Raw genomic sequence first — 19,091 nt, forward strand, 5'->3', positions numbered from 1 at the left:
ACTTGTATACTTACCACAGTGGAAACAATTCAATGCGAATCGTATGCGGTACGGAATTCCGCAGGTAATGCGAATTTTCCGCGTTGGTTTGGGGGAGCCTTAATTGTGACCGTAAACTTGTGTGCATTTTCGACACAAGACAAAATTAACAAAGGAAGTCAAATTCTCCGTACTTAAAACATAATAAATGAGACAACCAGTTTAGCAATTTTACAGGAAGCAATATATTTTACCAAAGTCGTTAGAATACATAGCATTGAATTAGATCACATTACAGTACCGTAACAGAAAAATATTAAATGTAAAAATATGAAAACAAATAGTATATACTTTCCCAAACAAAAGTTATACGTAGAAATATAAATTTATTTTATAAAACTTATAAACTAAGATACACACTACTATTATAAACATATCTATTACTAATATATACATAAATAAAAGTATCAATTTTAATTATTTATTATAACAACTATAAATTTTTAACATATTCTGTTTTGCATTTGTAAAGGTTAGAATATGTTCTTGTTTTTTTTTGAATTAAGAACTTTTAATTCTTCCTCCAATTTTTTTTCTTTTTTTTTTTCCAATTCATGTATTTCTATTTCACTAGACTTTACCTTTTCTTTTAAAATACTTCAGGATTTGAATTGGCTATATATGTTGGTATATTTTTCCTCCAGTATTTTTGTAAAGGAGTCAATATTAATATTATTTAAATTAACACTCCTGGTACTTGTGGAAGCTGGAGGGTTTGGCATTCGGTATATCCATTGTGTTAAATAATTCAATAAATAGACTTTTCATCATCTAATGTTAGGTCAATCTAAAACAAAGAAGTATATCAGAATAATAATAATAATAATTTATTAAAAAAATTCCACCAATATAGAATGTTTAAACAATTTAATATAGCTCCTAAACGTATTTTAAGGGAGGTAATGAGTTAAAAAATAACATTCAAAACCATAAGATCTTGTTTGCAAAAAGATAGAATACAGAATTTTTAAAACAATTTAAGCTTCTAAACACATTTTAAGCGAACTAATTCATTAGAAAATAACATCCAAACAATAAATAATTTATTGTTTGATATATGATTGATAATGATTTAGAAATATGATTGACAATTTCTTCGATTTTAGCATCATTTAATTTGTTGTGACATCCAGCATTTCCTCGGCCATCTATCACAGAATTCTGGAAAATGTCGTCCAGTAAGTCGAGCGTGCGTGTCAGGATTTAACCTTCTGCGCTGGTGGAAATTGCTGTCGATGAACCATATTTCTCAAAAACTCTATTTATAACATCAAGTCTAAAATACATATGTGACAATTGTCCACCTAGTTTTTTGTATAAAACAAAGGCATTGAACATTGCTACATCTACTAAATGCCTGAATATTTTTTGATAGTATTTTTTTTAACCTTTTTCTTGCCATGCTATATGTGACTAAATATTGATCTGATAGATCGACTCCCCCTCCCATTCCTTTATTGTAGTGTACTATGACCTCTGGTTTTTGCAATAATTGCCCTCTTTTATTTGGTACTTGTATCATATTAGCGTCATGGGTTGTACTTAGCATGGTTATATCTTTCTTATCTCTCCTTTTAAGACACAGAAGTTTTTTTTCTATATGCAGCAACAGTTTCACCTTTTTTGGGCTTCTTTTTTGTTACTTGTACTGGAAGATTTTTTCTATTTATGCGTACAGTTCCTAGGGCATCGATGTTGAAATCGCACAAAATGTCAAATAACTCTGGTGAGGAACAATAATTGTCAGTAACGATCCTGTGACCTTTTCCTAGTAAATCATTGGCCAAAGACAACACAATTTTTGTGGGTTTTGTCGAACGTGATATATCACGTCCGTGAATTTCTGAGAGCAGATCCGTATCATTTCCGGTATACATAAGTATTTTATAAACATACCCCGAACTTGCCTCGCAAAGCCTGTATGACTCCATACCAAACTACCATCTACAGAGACATCCTGTTCAAGATCACAAGCTGTTGAAATCAATCAAATTTTGAAATACCCCCCATAGTCATTGGTGTATCCAAACCGTCAACATTTAAAACTGTTGCATAATGTGGATATGAAGCAGTACGACTGATATTACCTTCGGGCGGATAAAACGCTGAAACTATGCTCCAAAAAAAGCATGCTTCATCTGCATTTTGAATATTGATACATGCATTTGTATGTTTTAACCAATTATCGGCTTCTCGCGGTGTATAGTGTTTAAACAAAATATTTAGGGTCTTAACTAATTGTTATACAATGTCACTACTCAGGTCACCAATGTCACTCATGATTTTTGAACGATAAAATAGTAATAATGTTAAAAATAAATGAAAAACTCACCTAGGTGCTTCTTATATTTTGTTAAGCGTAAAATTAGGTGTTGTTTGGCATCCGCTTCCAAATTTCTCCACTCCCAGCAGTGTTAAACAATACTTTTCTGTTCAAAGTTTTCTAGATTAGACTGGATGACCTCCGTGCATCTCTATGGTAGAAAAACACGAAATTCAGGTGTTTATGCGACAATTCGATTTCCATACCTGGTTTTGACTAGTTTTAGTTTTAACACAAGGTAGCTCTCACCAAAAGACAAGTCAACCAACCGCTTGGTGATTTTGTTCGAGACACTTGTGGTTGAATTAATAGCTGAAAGATCCATTCTGCAATTAATAAATAATAATTACTTACAGAAAATAATTAGAAAAATTTATTATTTTAAATAAAACGTTGGACTAAACAGTGCGGTATTCGCAAGAGTGAAACAAAAAATAAAAAAAAAACAGCAGAATTAACAACAGGTAAAATTTATTATTTTGAATAAAACGTTGGACTAGACAGTGCGGTATTTGCAAGAGTAAAATATTTTACTTTAAAATATTACAAGGTTTAAGCAGAGTAAAAACTCTGCTTAAACCATTATAGTCAACATGTCTTTATGATATATATATCTGATGATCTTGTCCCTGCTGTGGGACCAGGGGTGTCTCAGTCTCAGCAACCGTAGTCGGTTACCGCATGTCTGAGGTTCCTGGTTCCGTAGAGGTATCCTGCACTTTGCTTGTGCTTGTTTTTAGATACAATGAGGTGAACGTGCAGCTCAGCCTCATTGCCCTTTTCCTAAGGACAACCATGTCATCGTCTCCGATTCCGAAGACAAACAGGTGTCCTTTAGGATCCTTTTTTACCTCATGGTGGAAGGTGCACCATCTCGCAACTGCCATGTCTGGATTTTGCGCCGCTAACCTCCGCAGCACTCTTTCTGGGCCATCAGAGGTGCTAATAGCATCCTCCGAGATCCATAGAGAGGCTTTGGTAAGTTTTGGAAGCTTACCCTGACTGACAACAGACAGTGATGCTTCCTCCCACGGTTTGAGGTCAGATGTAGCCTTTTCCAGCCATGCAAGCGCCTCATCGTCATCACAGACTACTTTGATGATCTCACCCGAGTAAGTCCACGACTTGAACGTGGGTGCTTTTATCTGGCTGCTCGAGGGTGACAAGATTGTTCTGTCCAACTCCTCGATTAGGCTGTGTTTAATAAGGTTTGCCCGGTCGGCGTGACCTTTCCATACGGGTTTACCTTATCTATAATAGCAACCTTGAGATGTCTCAAGGTAGCTTCCGCGAAGCTTTGGGAAGGCGCAGCGGTGTTTTCACCACCGCGTGACTTCTTGTGCTTCCTCGGCGTGCCCTCTGTGGAGGTACTTGGGCGAAGGCGCTTCACACCGGGGGCTGTTGGTTTCTGTCTTCTTTTGGAGGTGGAACCGTTGTCAGCCTCCGATGTGGGCATCTTCGCCTTTGTTTTGGGAGGGGCTGGAGAGGGATGAGCAGCTCCCGTGGGTGCTTTTCCCATCGCCTCACTGGCCTTCTTCCTTCTTTTTGCCTCGGCGCCGCTAATTCTGTGGCGTTTTGGCCGGTTTTCCCGAGGTGGTCCTTGTCCATCCTCCACTTGGGCCGAAGCTTGAGGTGAACATTGCTGTTCATCCTTAGCTCCGGCTTCAGACTGAGGTGAACGTTTTGGTCCAGCCTCCGGTTGGGCCGAGATTAGAGGTGAACATTGCTGTCCATCCTTATCTGCGGCTTCAGACTGAGGTGAACGTTTTGGTCCAACCTCGAGCGTTTGGTAAATAAAACTATGTATTTAAATCGGATCTACCCATATGCCTAAAGGCAAATCTTTGACCAATGTGTGTTACCTGGTAACACACATTGTACTACTAATACTCTCTGAGAGACCGAATCCCAAACGAAGGAATACGTCGTAGAACAAAAACAACAGTCATCGAAAAAATCGCGTCTCTAAAATGTAATTGGACAGGACAGGTCGCCAGATTATCAGACAACCGATGGACAAAACGTACTTTCGAGTGGAGACCAAGATAAGAAACATAACGGAGCAGCGGACGCCCACCAACTAGATGGACTGACGATCTGAAGCGTGTTAGAATAACTGGATGCATGCCGGAGATAACTGGAGACCTATATCCAGCAGTGGACATAGTACGGAGATTACCTGGTACGATAGCTTTTTTAGTGTTAGTTATTTAGTCTTACATATGCGTTGCTAAGATTTGTCAAGTTTCTTGGTGAGTCGTTGTGTTTATTGGCTGTATGAGTATGGAAATCACAATCTAATTAGTGTTGGTTTTGTTCCGATGGTCCGTCTTGTTTTTGGCTTTCTTCCGACATTTTTTTGTGTAATTAGTTTTGTTAGAGACAAGGTTCTTATAAAACGAGCCATCAATTAGTAATCAGCACAAAGTAGGAAAAAGTAAAAATGAGTGGTGCTGTGTCAAAGAATGAACAATAGAAAGCTAAAAATAGAAGAAGAAGAAAAAGGCCAATCGGATCACAATCTCCTAATCGTAAATGTAAGGCTTCGATTGGCAAAGATTAAAAATCCAGCTAACAATAAATACATAAAAACGAGAGAAATAATGAGAAATGAATAGCTTAGAACCACATACGTAATGACGTCAATTGAAAATTGCATAGAGGAATGCTTTGAGAAAATAATGATGGCTATAGCCAAGGCTGACGAAGCAATCGCCAATCAAATAAAAAGAAATCACAAAAACGAGTGGATGACGAAAGAAATACTTGATCTAATGGAGCAACGCAGACAGTACAAAATACTTCAGAACCAACATAAATACAAAAAAACCAATGTAAGATAAGATAAAAAACTGCAAAATAAAGCTGGATGAAAGAACGTTGTGAAGCCTTGGAATCACTACAAGAAAAGGTAGACAGCTTTGAGCTACATAAGAAAGCTAAAGCAATTTCCAGTTTATACAGAAAACATCATAATTCTAGCCTTAAAAATAATCAAGGAGACTAGCCATACATAACTAGAAAAAACTAGCTAAAATCTGACCAGACTACGTTTCATCTCTCTTTAAGGATAATAAATCGAATTTCCCAACTATACTAACTTACCCACGAAAAATTTATCCGAAAATCTCATTATTTGTGCCAAGGTAGATTACGCTATAAAAGTAGCAAATTTGCTCAAGGCTTCTGGACCAGATGCCATTACTACAAAAGCCATAAAACTGTTGGAAGATGACAACATCGTAATAATTTTTAATGACATATATAACACCGGCCATATTAAATCGATTTTATCTTATTCAACATTTCTAAGCTGACCACCGACTGGTCAGCTTATAGAGTTGCATGTGCTTAAAGTATTCACATGCTCGACACAAGAATATTCAGAAAACTGGAGGAACTAAGGGGCGAGGCACAATTTGGGTTTAAGAGCGGAATGAGTACACGTAAAGCAGCTTTCTGCTTGTATACGCTTATACAAAACTACACGGACTAACGAAAGTCCCGACGCAATGATAAAAATGCGATAAAAATGATAAAAACGTCAACATTAACGAAAATATATAACATTTACCAATCTCTATTGGAACAAAGCATGATTGAGGCTGAACAAGTGAACAAACACAGAGGAATTTAAAATTTTAAGAGGGGTACGAAAGGGCTGTATTTTGTCTCCTGCGCTGTTCAACCTCTATGTGGAGAAAATTCAAGGAGTACCCGATATTCAACATTTCCTACGCCGACGACACCAGACTAATCACAAATAACCAACATGATATGCAGTTGCTGCTACATAAAATAAATAATGTAGGAAAAACATATGGCTTACAAATAAATACAGGAAAAACTAAATACATTACAATAAGAAAAAACACACTTTTAAAAGCACAGCTGCCAATAGATAATGCTCCAAGCGAGCAAGTGAGACTATTCAAATACTTAGGAATAATGGTCAATGAACATGAACATAAAATAAAATGCCGTACCGAACAAACAAGATAAGATTTTATTAAATTGTAACCGTCATCTTTATTTTCATCTCCGCTACAGGTTGGTTAAATACTATGTGTGGTCCATATTGTTGTACGGTTTAGAGACATAGACGTTGAAAAATATTCTACATTAAAAGGTTTTTGAAATATGGACCCTGCGAAGAATGTTGCGCATACCATGGACGGATAGGGTGAGAAAGGAGGAAGTCTTAAAGAGTACAATTATTTAAGAAGAATTATTTGATCAACTTGATCATGTACCTACCTGAAAAATGTAATACCTGGGCCACATCCTGAGAAGGAAAAGATATGCAATCTCTCAACTAATTATCCAAGGAAAGATTAAGGGCAAGGTGTGGCTACGGAATATAAAGAACTGGACAGGCATATATAACACAAGCGAGCTATGTCATGCCAAGAAGGATAGACAATCAGACAATACACTATAGGCGTACAGCACTATAACAAGCAGAAAAAAGTACTAGATAATGCTTAATAACACACACCGATAAAGCACGATAGTTTTTGGCTTGGATACTTAGCATACCTCGACAGTTAGCATAAAATGAAGCTCTATTAAAAAATTGTTATACTTTGAACATTTAAAAAAATGTGATCCAGTTCACAAAATGTGATCTTTATTCGGCTTGTTCTGCAATGTTGAGACTCACAAGCATATCCAAATTTTTTCTATCTTTCCCTCCAATGGCGCTACAGCCAAATCGAGCCTTGGTCTTCTCCAAACTATGTGTCTAACTTGCCGATCCCGCGCCGATCTTCTACAGGTTCTAATGTCCATCAAATTTTGCGCGTCCACTGCCACTTCATCCTCCCACCTTTTACATGGCCTTTCTTTTGGTCTTGCACCCTGCATTTCACTATCTAGGGCTCTTTTTAGCAACCTTTTGGTCTCCATTCTCACTAAATGACCAGTCCATTGAAGTTTCGGAAGTTTAACGAATTCTGAGATCGGTGCTTCGTTGAACAGTTGGCAGAGTTTATGGTTTTACCTGGATCTCCATATTCCGTTTTCGTTACAGCATACGTTATACTATTTCGTTATATTCGTTATGTATCTAAACTTTAGTCGACTAATAATTACTCACACCATATTTACACATAAAGTTAAAATCAGCGCGCGAATATGACTTTGGAACACTTGTTTGAAGCACTGTATATTTTAACTGATTAGTCAATGAAAACTCTCTCCAGTCATTGTTTCACAGTTTTAACCAAAGGTCATGGTAAAGGTATACCTTTGCCCATAAAAATCGAATTTCGCCCAAGGAGACCACTTGCCACCATCGCTGTACAATTTTGTCTTGAAACACACAATAAGTAAAATATCGTCAGAGCTGACAGATGCCAATTGCCAACCAAAATTTAAAACCGATGTGTGACTTTGGTGATAATATAGATACAATGTATTAATTCTACAAAAGACGTGCGAAAGCTGTTTTCACGACTTGAGGAGGAAGCAGGTATTCTGGGTCTCCAAGTAAATGAAAAAAATACGAAATACATGGTAGTAACCAAAACTCGAAGGGCTAGAATTAGGCAGAACATCACAGACACAGCTATTAATGATTACGACTTCGAAGTAGTAACGGAGTTTAAATATCTGGGGTAGTAATCATAAATTACTACCAAGAAGAAAAAAGAGATCACAGCAAGAATATCTGCTGGGAAAAGAGCATACTTTCTTTCAACATTATTAAGATTTACGCTGTTTAAAAGACAATTTTAACTAACACTGTACAAGTCAATTATTTTTAAAGTTGCTGCAAGCTGCTGCTATTTTAAAGAAAGGTTATTAGAATGATGTTTGGCCTTCAAGTAGACGAAATAACAAGACTGTATGGTGGTGAAATCATAATGAGACATAAAACACAACCTGATAATACAGGTACGTCGTGTGGTAAGATCAGAGGACAACAGAGTATTAAAAACAACATTTTTTTAAAGACCAGGTGGTAGACCAGGAACAGATGGAAGGACCATGTCAAAGCACATTTGTCTAAGATCGAGGTACAACGATGGGAAATTGAAGCACAAGATCGTAGAAAATGAAGGGTGATGGCGGATAAGACTCATCCGGAGTGTGAGGCCAGACAAAAAGAGAGAAGTAATTTAAAATACATTTATCTATATTATTAAGTAAAAAATGACTAACAGTAGTATTACAGTAGTAATAAAATATACATCCATAATCCAAAAAATTATTGGCCGTGGAGATAAGCTCAAAAAAAAAACAAAAGTGCTGTCTCAATATCTGTATTATATATGTATACTGGGTAAAAACTAAGATGCTCAGAACATATCCTCGAGGAAGATCTTGTTTGTGTGTCGTAAATTATCCTTTTACGGCAAAGAGGTAAACAGTTGAATATCTAGTGCGCTCCCTCAATGTCCACGAAAAAGGGATTTAAACAGTTATTGCTGATAAAATTTAATTGTATAACATTTACAATAGTAGATAGATATGTAAGAACGTGAAAAATAAACAAAAGCTAAGATAATTGTTAAGGAATAAAAAATTAAACTTAACCAAGTGTCATTTTTACATTTATTTAATAATTTTTACTTAAAATAACAGACAATATTTTGTTTTACACAAAAAATTAAAATTTAAATAAAAAAGTTAACATTTATGTTAAAATTTTGCACAAGTAAATAATATACCTTCACAAATTGCTTTAAAATGATGGGAAACATTTACCAGAAATCTTAAAACAGTTTTCTTTTATTAGGAACACAAGTATAAAGAATTCGCTGATATTATGAAATTAGATAAGCTTTTTGTCAGTTATGTTGGAACTTTTTGACGAGATATTAATAACGGTTATATAATCTATGACGCAGTGTGAACGATTAACACAAAACAATGTGAAGGTGCGAAACAACTTCACTTTTTTATTGTCTTTTTCTATGATTTTTATATTAGAAAATTTATATAATTGTTTTTTATTGACATACTTATTCAGACTCTTAAGATATGTTTATTTTATTCTTGATACTAACTAGTATTGGATCCTAAATAAACATAAAAACTTAAGAAGCTCCTATATAAATGAATTTTAATCTTTTTAGTAACGCTTCTAATGAGACTGATAAGCTACGTGTTTAAATTTACTTTTTTTATTAATTACTATTTAAATGGGAATAAGCCACAATTAAAGGTTAAAGTTTATTGACGTTTCAGTTTCCACTTCGGAAATCGTTCTCAAAATACAAACATTAGTAAATTAAACAAATTTTACTTTTTTTAAATTAACATTATAGTCGTTAGAAATTTGACCACTAAAAGTCACTCAAAATCAAACTTTTTTTTTCGTCTTTGTAGAGGGGGGCCTAGAATCTTCAAAAGACATCTCAGTCCAGGACGCCGCCTGACTGACCTTAGTGCAGCATTCGTTCTTCGTACTCCCAGCAATACGCCTACTTGCTAAACCAGACCCTCCTCTGTCATCCAGCGATCCAGAAGCAGAATGGCCGCTGTAAGGCCGGCATCACTTCCGAAGCACTACCTTCATTCATTCATTCTCCATTCATACACATCCACACTCCATTCATCAGCAAGAAGCTCCCTGTCTCGTTCCAGGTAGCACGTAGAAGATTCTCATCGCTCCTAGTTCGGCATTATTCCCAGACAGGCATTTCCTTCCCCACAGTCTGACTCACGCCTATCTAACTCATACAGTGTGACCCACGCCTATCTAACTCATACAGTGTGACCCACTTCTCTAGCTTCAACTTCCAGCATCTTTCACTCTTACCTTTGCCGTTGGTCCAGCTGTCTTTCTTCCTCTTCTTTTTTCTTGATCACTGCACGGATATAGCTGTGTATGTTAGTCCAACCTGATTTATTTTCAATCATTCTCTCACTGTAACAAAATTTACACCTGTCTCTCTCTCTATGCTGTTCCTTTCTACTATCAATCTGCTGCAATCTAACATCGTATGTGTCACAGTGTCCGAGTATATACAGTACAGGCATTCATCTGTGTCAGCCTTTCCGAACCTAAAGAGGTAGTCCCTAAAACACCCGTGTCCTGTGTCAGCACCTGCGTTAGGAAATAATCCAGTCGCCTGTGGCCACAGTCCACCCAATCTCTTATGTTCGGGATCAATATTTTCGTCCACTGTGTCACATCCTCCGTGTCTTTCTATTCTTCTTGCCATCTTTCAATTGACCTTTCCCTTTCCTGTCTTCTCTCGGCCACAGTAAGGTTTGGGCCTCTTCTCTCATAGAGCTCTTTTCTTTCCACCGCCAAAACATGAAACGGAACACATCCAGTGATGGTCCACAATGCTGCCGCAGACACAAACGTATTGTTCTGAAGTTATTTTCTTGTGGCATCTTAAAGCAATTACTATTTTAATTAAGAATATGCCACAATTGAAGTTTAAAATCAGCTTATCGATGTTTCAATTTTCACTTAGGAAATCATTCTAAAAGATTTCCGAAGCGGAAATTGAAGATCAATAAAATTTATCACTTCCATTGATTAGTCGTAGTGGAATTTCCATTGTTATTGTTTCATTTCCGTAATATTTAGAATCTATAACATAGAATTTCGATTTTGAGTTTTGGCAACAAATATTTTTGGCATTTGAATTATGTTTCTTTCACATTATAAATGTTAGCGCGCTACGGGAAATACCTCTACCAATATGGTATTGGATGAAATTTGTAGCTGAAATTATGTAATCGTGAAAAAGTACTTGTATAATCGAAAAGAAGCAGTTTTTAAATCGTTTGCAATGTCAACGTTTAAGGCATTTTTTAGGGGTATAATTTGAGATTAAACGACTTACCTGTAAGGAAGTTCAATCATAATTATACGAGCTTCATTCTATCAGTCTAGAACACAAATGGCATCACTGCTTTGCTAGTGAAGTACACACTAGTCGAAAGTAAATAAACCAAATCTTCATCCGGTCACCCCCGGTCTGGCCTCATTCTTGCGTTAGTGAAAGTCGATTATGTAATTGGGGTGGAAGGATGAACCTCCGGAGGGGTGGGTTGTTCTAGACTGATGGAATGAAGCTCGTATAATTATGATTGAACTTCCTTACAGGTAAGTCGTTTAATCTCAAATTATACTTCGCTTCATTCCATCAGTCTAGAACACAAATGGCAGTTGTTTAGAGAGTTTACATGATCGACTAGGCTTTAATAAATCATACAATTTAAGTACTAATCTTTATTATATAGCAGCTAACCAATATGAATAATTAAACAGACACTATATTTTACTTCTTAGGTAATGAGGTAACTAATCCTAACAATGAAACTTACTTCTACAAACAAAATATTTCTTATAACCTAAAAATATTTCTAGCAAATTCTGCGGGGGTTTCGATTGGTCTATTATAATAGTTAAAAAATATTTCTGAATTTTTAGACCAACCTGCAGTAGCTTTTATGGTATCGATTGAAACTCCGCATCTAAGCGCTGCCGAAGATGACGCATGCCTGGTACTGTATGGGGTAAAGGTACTTACATCGATACCACTCATCTTCAGAACAGATTTTATCCATCTTGAGAGTGTCTGGGTAGAGGCAGCCCGATATGGTTTCTTGTAAGTTATAAATAGACGCGTTATATTTCCCCTCAAGGGTTTTGTAATATTAATATAATGTAGTAAAGTGGAAGCCACACAAAGTTCTGGTTTATTATAGAAAAACGGAAGACAAAGTTTAGGTTGACTTTTATTAGGTGCTGAAGTTTTTAGCAATTCTGTAATTATTATTTCAATTCGATCATCGAAGTTGGAAATGTTATTAATGTGAATACTGTTAATAGTTTGAACTCGGTGTGCAGTACATAAAGATATTATGGTAACCAACTTTAGCGACAATTGCTCTAATGTAAGATCTTCCAACGGATATAATGTTGACACATACTCCAGAACGTTATCGGGATTCCAAGTCTTAGTATATTTTGGAAATGATGGCCTCAATTTAAAAATACCTTTAAGATATCTATTAAGAGCTTCAGATTGTTTAATATTTGGTACTATTAGAGAAATAGCCGATCGGAATGTATTTAAAGTGGAGTAACTACTTCCCCTTTCATATTCTGTTAACAAAAATTGCATAACATCTTTATCAGATGCATCAAAACAGAGCAATAGGTTTTCTTGACAATATGACCACCATTTCCTGTACGCCACACTGTACTGCTTTATTGTAGATTCTGACAATGATGCCAACATTATATCTGTTATTTCTACAGAAAAACCCTGGTTTAGGTACGCTCGCCGGATACAATCCCTGCCACCAGGGTAATCTTCGACCATATGGGGTGGCTGCAATTAAAGGGAGATAACATTAGGTCTCTTTTTGGTTTAAACAAAATGGGTCTAAATTTTAGAAGTTTTAAGAAAACTGGATACCAACATTGAGCTTCCCAAAGAGGAACCACCACAATCCCTTCTGCTTTATCTAATATTATTTTATTAAGTACTCTCATAACCAACGAAAACGGCGGAAAAGCATAAAATTTGTAATTGTTCCAATTTAAAGTAAAAGCGTCTATAGCGAATGAATCGGGATCTTTCTTCCATGACACATATTTTGGACATTTAGTATTAGATATTGAAGCAAATAAATCAATCTGCGGTTTGCCAAATGTTTCCACTATTTGGTTATATGCTGCTTGATTTAACGAGTATTCCGTATCAATAGTTAGCGAACGTGATTCCGCGTCTGCTACTGAATTACTTTTTGATTCTATGTAGGATGCAAAAATAAGGATATCTCTAGTCTCACACCACTGCCATATACAGCGGGCTAAATAAGCTAGCTTAGGATACTTTATGCCTCCCATTTTATTGATATAAGAGATAGCAGTGGTGTTGTCAATTCTTAAAAGTATTGAGCAAGATCTTTTATGTTTAGCAAAACTTTTAAGACCCATATAGGCAGCAAGTAATTCTAAATGATTGATATTAAACTTTTTTGTATCTTCTGACCAAAAACCATGAATTTTTTCTGCATCACAACAAGCTCCCCATCCAGACAAGGAAGCATCCGAATAAATTATCATTTGATATGTAGATTGCTGCAAAGATGTTTTTGCTTGTGGTATGGCTGATATCCACCATTGCAATTCAGTTCGAATATCGTTATCAATTAATAAATGTCTATTATAGTCCCCACTTTCTCTTTTTAAAGCTAAATATTTTTTCCGTTTGAGGACTTTGGTGTATAGGTAACCGTATTTAACTGCAGGACAAATTGATATTAGAGAACCAATAATTCTCGCAAACCGACGGATTTTACAAGCTTGAAACTTCAAAATTGACCGAATTATTGTTATTGTATTGGTAATTTTCACCTGAGTTAGAGACAATGACATATCAACGCTGTTAAAGATAAACCCTAAAAACGTTATTTGTTGAGTTGGAATGAGTGTACTTTTCTTATAATTAATTATGAAACCCAATTCTAGAAACAGTTCAATTGTAATTTTTAGATTATTAATGCATTCTAATTTTGTACTCCCTAACAATAAACAATCATCCAAGTAGTTAAGAATAAGAATATTTCTAACTTTTAAATATTGAGTAACAGGTTTTAAAATTTTTGTGAACAAATATGGTGCGACTGATAAACCAAAAGGTAAAACGTTAAATTGAAACATTTTTCCATTGTACTGAAATTTTAAAAATTTACGATGTTGTTTATTGATTGGTATTCCAAAGTAAGCATCCTTTAAATCTAGAGAGACCATGTAGCAACCTGGAGTAATTAAACTTTTTACAGACCTGTAATCATCTAACTTAAAATGTGGAGCTGTAATATAAGAATTTAATCGTTTCAAATTTAAAACAAATCTGTTTCCTCCACTAGACTTCGGTACTAGAAAAAATGAGGATAAAAAGCCTTTCTTATTTGAATTACACGGTGATACAGCACCAATTTCTATCAATTCATCAACAGCTGCCCTCATTGCCTGGTGATCGGAATGACAACATTTTTTAAAAAATGATTGATTCTGGCAAGGTTTTAAATCAAATGGAATTTTGTACCCCTTAATAGCTTTCAAAATGAAACGATTTCGAGTAACTTTGCTCCATTTTGCTACAAATCTCTGAAGTCTACCTGCATATTTTACCTCTAATTGCGACGTGGTTGTTTCCTGGGATATTGTGCCGTTTTGTAATTTTGTTTGTTCTGCCTTCTGCTGTAAAGCTTGTCTCTCCCGTCGACGAAGAACTGACTTCTTTTTTCTTTTAGGTAGTTTCCGTAACCCAAGTTGTTCCTGTCTGGATTGAACCTCATCCTTCCTCGCTGAGGCTGCAGCTTCCAGTTTAAAGACGTCGATGAAGGTTTCTTCACAAATGCTTTTAAGTCAAAACTAGATTTCTTTAAAGCCTGTGCAGTTTTACACCTATTGGCAAGATCCATTCCAAAAAGCTCTTGATCTACTGGACCAACCTTGGCTATTTTCCTCATTTCAGGATTGAGCCTAGGTTCTAGCTCATGTCGACGATGGAGAGATATTAAATATTGGGAATGTGTAAGGAGCTTCGCAGCATCTGCCAAGGGTCCAACACAATCCGTAATGCTGTTTGTCGGCATTTTTAAGATCTGGTTAAAAGCAGCTCCGAAGGCACTTAAACCCTTACCCAAACAAGTTTGTATGTGCTCTAGGTAGGAGTCTTTTTTAATATCCTCACTAGAGGCTAGTAACTTTACTTCCTCATTCAGTTTGGGAGGGGCAAGACTTTGAATATTGTTTGGGTACGGCCACTCGGTCAATAACTTGTCCCTAGTCTCTTTTGGTAGACCGGATGTGAGGTAGCTCGACCAACTTAAAACGGCGTGAGGGGCCCGAATCTGACTCAGAACTTGAACCAGAGTCTGAAATAAACGAAATGTCAGACTCTGATAACCAAGAAGTGAAATAAGGAAGAAAATAACCAAATAAATAAACAAAAAATTAGGATAAATGAAAATCCGATGCTATATCCATGATATATATCACAAGAATATCACAGATACCATATACCGTTCCAGAAAAGTCTATAAAAAGATCAATACTTGCACAAAACATTGTAAAGCAAGACGTTAGATTTTATTCTGCAAATTATTTGTACCTGCTTGCTAAAAGAAAATAATGTGTTATAAGGCCAATAAATAAGGTAAACCCTTACACACTGTTATGTAAAAAATTAAAATAAATAAAAATTCGAATGCTATATCTACGATATATATCATAAGCATAACACAGATTTTATTAAACACAGATTTTTACCATTACATTCGTGTTGAAAAGGTCTATGAAAAGATCAATCCTTGCACAAAACATTCTAATGTAAATCGTTAGATTCTAATCTGCAAAATTTATTTTTGTATCTGCTTACTAAAAGAAAATAAGGTGTTGTAAGGCCTATAAAAGGTAAATCCTTACACACGATTACGTAACAGTTTTTATTATACCATCGATATTCGATATGTGTTCATATTTACGTAAACATCTATCAATTTTGTGATACAAGGCCTCTATGAGGTAAATCCTTGCACACCATTTTTTAATTAAGTCTGTGTATTTTACTTATTGAAAATACGGCAAAATATTGTGTAGTAGGGCCTTTAAAAAGGTAAATCCCTACACACCGTTACGTAGTTATCTCATAAAATATCTAAAGTGCAATGTTAACCTTATAATTTTGTAAACAAACAAACAAAGACACCCTTAGCCGCAGCCGGTTCGATGAGTAATGTTATATTTGCGTTGGAAAATTCCCAATAACCGTAACAAAATTGATTAAATTATGTACTTACATGAGGAGTTGTTAGCTGATAATTCTGTGACAGCATTTTGAAGATCTCGTAGCTGTCTTACAATTTCCGATATATGTTTTCTTTTCGGCATTATTGAGCACTAACACAAAAAACACTTTATAGCGACTTATGCGTACGACACTAAAAGCAAGAATGAGGCCAGACCGGGGGTGACCGGATGAAGATTTGGTTTATTTACTTTCGACTAGTGTGTACTTCACTAGCAAAGCAGTGATGCCATTTGTGTTCTAGACTGATGGAATGAAGCGAAGTATAATGACGACAGACTGATGACTGGAGTAATAAGTTATAATGGTAAATACTTTGTGGTTGATACCTAATTCGTAAATCTATATTTATAACATAGAAAATAAAAAATTATGACCTTATACTGAAGTATCGCAAAAATACTTTTACATAAATATTTTAAAATATGAGCATTTACATATTAATATGAGCAATTTTGTTGTTTATAGAATTGCAGCCTTCTCAAAGTCAGTGTAATGTCATTATTTTCATTTCATAATCACTAAGTAATGTATACAAATGATGCAAATAAAGAAAGATTCTAATATTATTACATGAAATTGCGAAAGCTTGAATATGGAAGATGAAGAATCTGAAACGGAAATAATCAATGAACGAATAAATGGCAAAGAAAATTAATTAGATTGTGGTTTAGAGATTTTTATTCAGAAGGAAAGAACATTGTTAGAAAAATAAACTCAAAACTCATCATATCCACATTTACAAGACAAAAATATGCTATACAAAGGAGAGCTCAAAACATTATAAAAATTCAATTCTATAAGGTAAAAAACAGTTACCTAGTAAAAAATGGAAATCGCAGATATTTTAAAATTATTTTGGCTTTCAAATTAGAGTAGATTATTAATAAAGGACATTCTGTAACAAAAGGAACAAAGTATAACAAAATGGAATAAAAAAGTACGGTTATCTTAAAACTACTAATCGAAAATAAAATAAATTGAAAATACCAATGTTAAATGGAGCAAAATATTAAAACACGAAGAACATTTTAAATAAAGAAAAAAACAAACTATATTTATAAGGAAAAACTTGGAAAAACCATAAAGAAATGTTTGAAAGTAAAAGAGACGCTAAGAAAATAGAGGTGGCAATTCAATAAGACTATTATCTTAATCAGAGAGGCAGAACCAATTATTTTACGAGCAGAATTGAAGAAATCTCTGAACCAACTAGGAAACAAAAAATCCAGGGATCTATGGCATGCCTTTATCCATATCAATAAAAAGGCACACTAACCGTATGCTGCAATTACAGTACCATTGCTCGTATTTCTCATGCAAGCAAAATCCTGCTATATGTATAATCAATGAACGACTAAAGAACTTCCAGACTCTACTTCCAGAGATAGCCGAATAATAATGCCGATTCTTACCATGAAAAGGAACGCGGGAGCAGATAATGAACATCAGACAGATAACAGAAACAGTGAGAGAACACAAAATATCAATGCTGCTGTTTCATAGATTACACAAAGGCTTTAGATTTAGTAAAATGAAATCCCCTCTGGAGTATAATTAAAAATATAGGACCACTTAACCATCTAATTAATCTAATAAAAAATACGTATGAAAAAAACTCAGCAAAAATTTAAAATACAGGGAATATATTTATATTAGTTAAAAAAAAAGTAACTAGACAGTGCTCCGTACTATCATTATTAATATACAACTTATATTCTGAATAAGAAAAGTACAAGACAAATGAGATAAGAGAATCACTAAAGGAGCAGGAAAAATCAGTAACCTGCGATACTTAGATGGCACACTTGTACTAGCAGCGAATGAAGCCGAAATGATTACCTTCACGTACGACTAAGCCGGATAAGCGAAGAATTCGGACATCAGATCAACACCAAAAAATAAAAATAATGATTGTAGACAGAGCAAATATTAATCTACCGCACATACACCATGTTCTGGCCAACAGAGGGGGAAGTGAGTCTCCCTTATGTAACAGTAAAGCCAACAGAGAGGGAAGTGGTCAGGCCAGCAGAGAGGGAAGTGTTCTAGCCAACAGAAAGGGGAAGTGAGTCTCCCTTATGTAACAGTAAAGCCAACAGAGAGGAAAGTGGTCAGGCCAACAGAGAGGGAAGTGTTCTGGCCAACAGAGGGGGAAGTGAGTCTCCCTTATGTAACAGTAAAGCCAACAGAGAGGAAAGTGATCAGGCCAACAGAGAGTGAAGTGTTCTAGCCAACAGAGGGGGAAGTGAGTTTCCCTTATGTAACAGTAAAGCCAACAGAGAGGAAAGTGGTCAGGCCAACAGAGAGGGAAGTGTTCTGGCCAACAGAGGGGGAAGTGGTCAGGCCAACAGAGAGGGAAGTGTTCTGGCCAACAGAGGGGGAAGTGAGTCTCCCTTATGTAACAGTAAAGCCAACAGAGAGGGCAGTGGTCAGGCCAACAGAGAGGGAAGTGTTCTGGCCAACAGAGGGGGAAGTGACTCTCCCTTATGTAACAGTAAAGCCAACAGAGAGGAAAGTGGTCAGGCCAACAGAGAGGGAAGTGTTCTGGCCAAAAGAGGGGGAAGTGAGACGCCCTTATGTAACAGTAAAACCAACAGAGAGGGAAGTGTTCTGGCCAACAGAGGGGGAAGTGAGTCTCCCTTATGTAACAGTAAAGCCAACAGAGAGGGCAGTGGTCAGGCCAACAGAGAGGGAAGTGTTCTGGCCAACAGAGGGGGAAGTGACTCTCCCTTATGTAACAGTAAAGCCAACAGAGAGGAAAGTGGTCAGGCCAACAGAGAGGGAAGTGTTCTGGCCAACAGAGGGGGAAGTGAGTCTCCCTTATGTAACAGTAAAGCCAACAGAGAGGAAAGTGGTCAGGCCAACAGAGAGGGAAGTGCTCTGGCCAACAGAGGGGGAAGTGAGTCCCCTTATGTAACAGTAAAACC

At 36.0% G+C, this 19,091-nt stretch overlaps 1 protein-coding gene across 1 annotated transcript; it reads right to left on the reverse strand.

The window, feature by feature from the left end:
* Positions 1-12,608: 12,608 nt before the first annotated feature.
* On the reverse strand, positions 12,609-14,315 carry LOC140450654 (uncharacterized). Its single transcript, XM_072544317.1, has one exon. It carries the CDS (start codon positions 14,313-14,315, stop codon positions 12,609-12,611), a length of 1,707 nt encoding a protein of 568 aa, XP_072400418.1.
* Positions 14,316-19,091: the final 4,776 nt, after the last annotated feature.

This window comes from Diabrotica undecimpunctata, chromosome 9 (genome assembly GCF_040954645.1).
Source record: "Diabrotica undecimpunctata isolate CICGRU chromosome 9, icDiaUnde3, whole genome shotgun sequence".
NCBI lineage: Eukaryota > Metazoa > Arthropoda > Insecta > Coleoptera > Chrysomelidae > Diabrotica > Diabrotica undecimpunctata.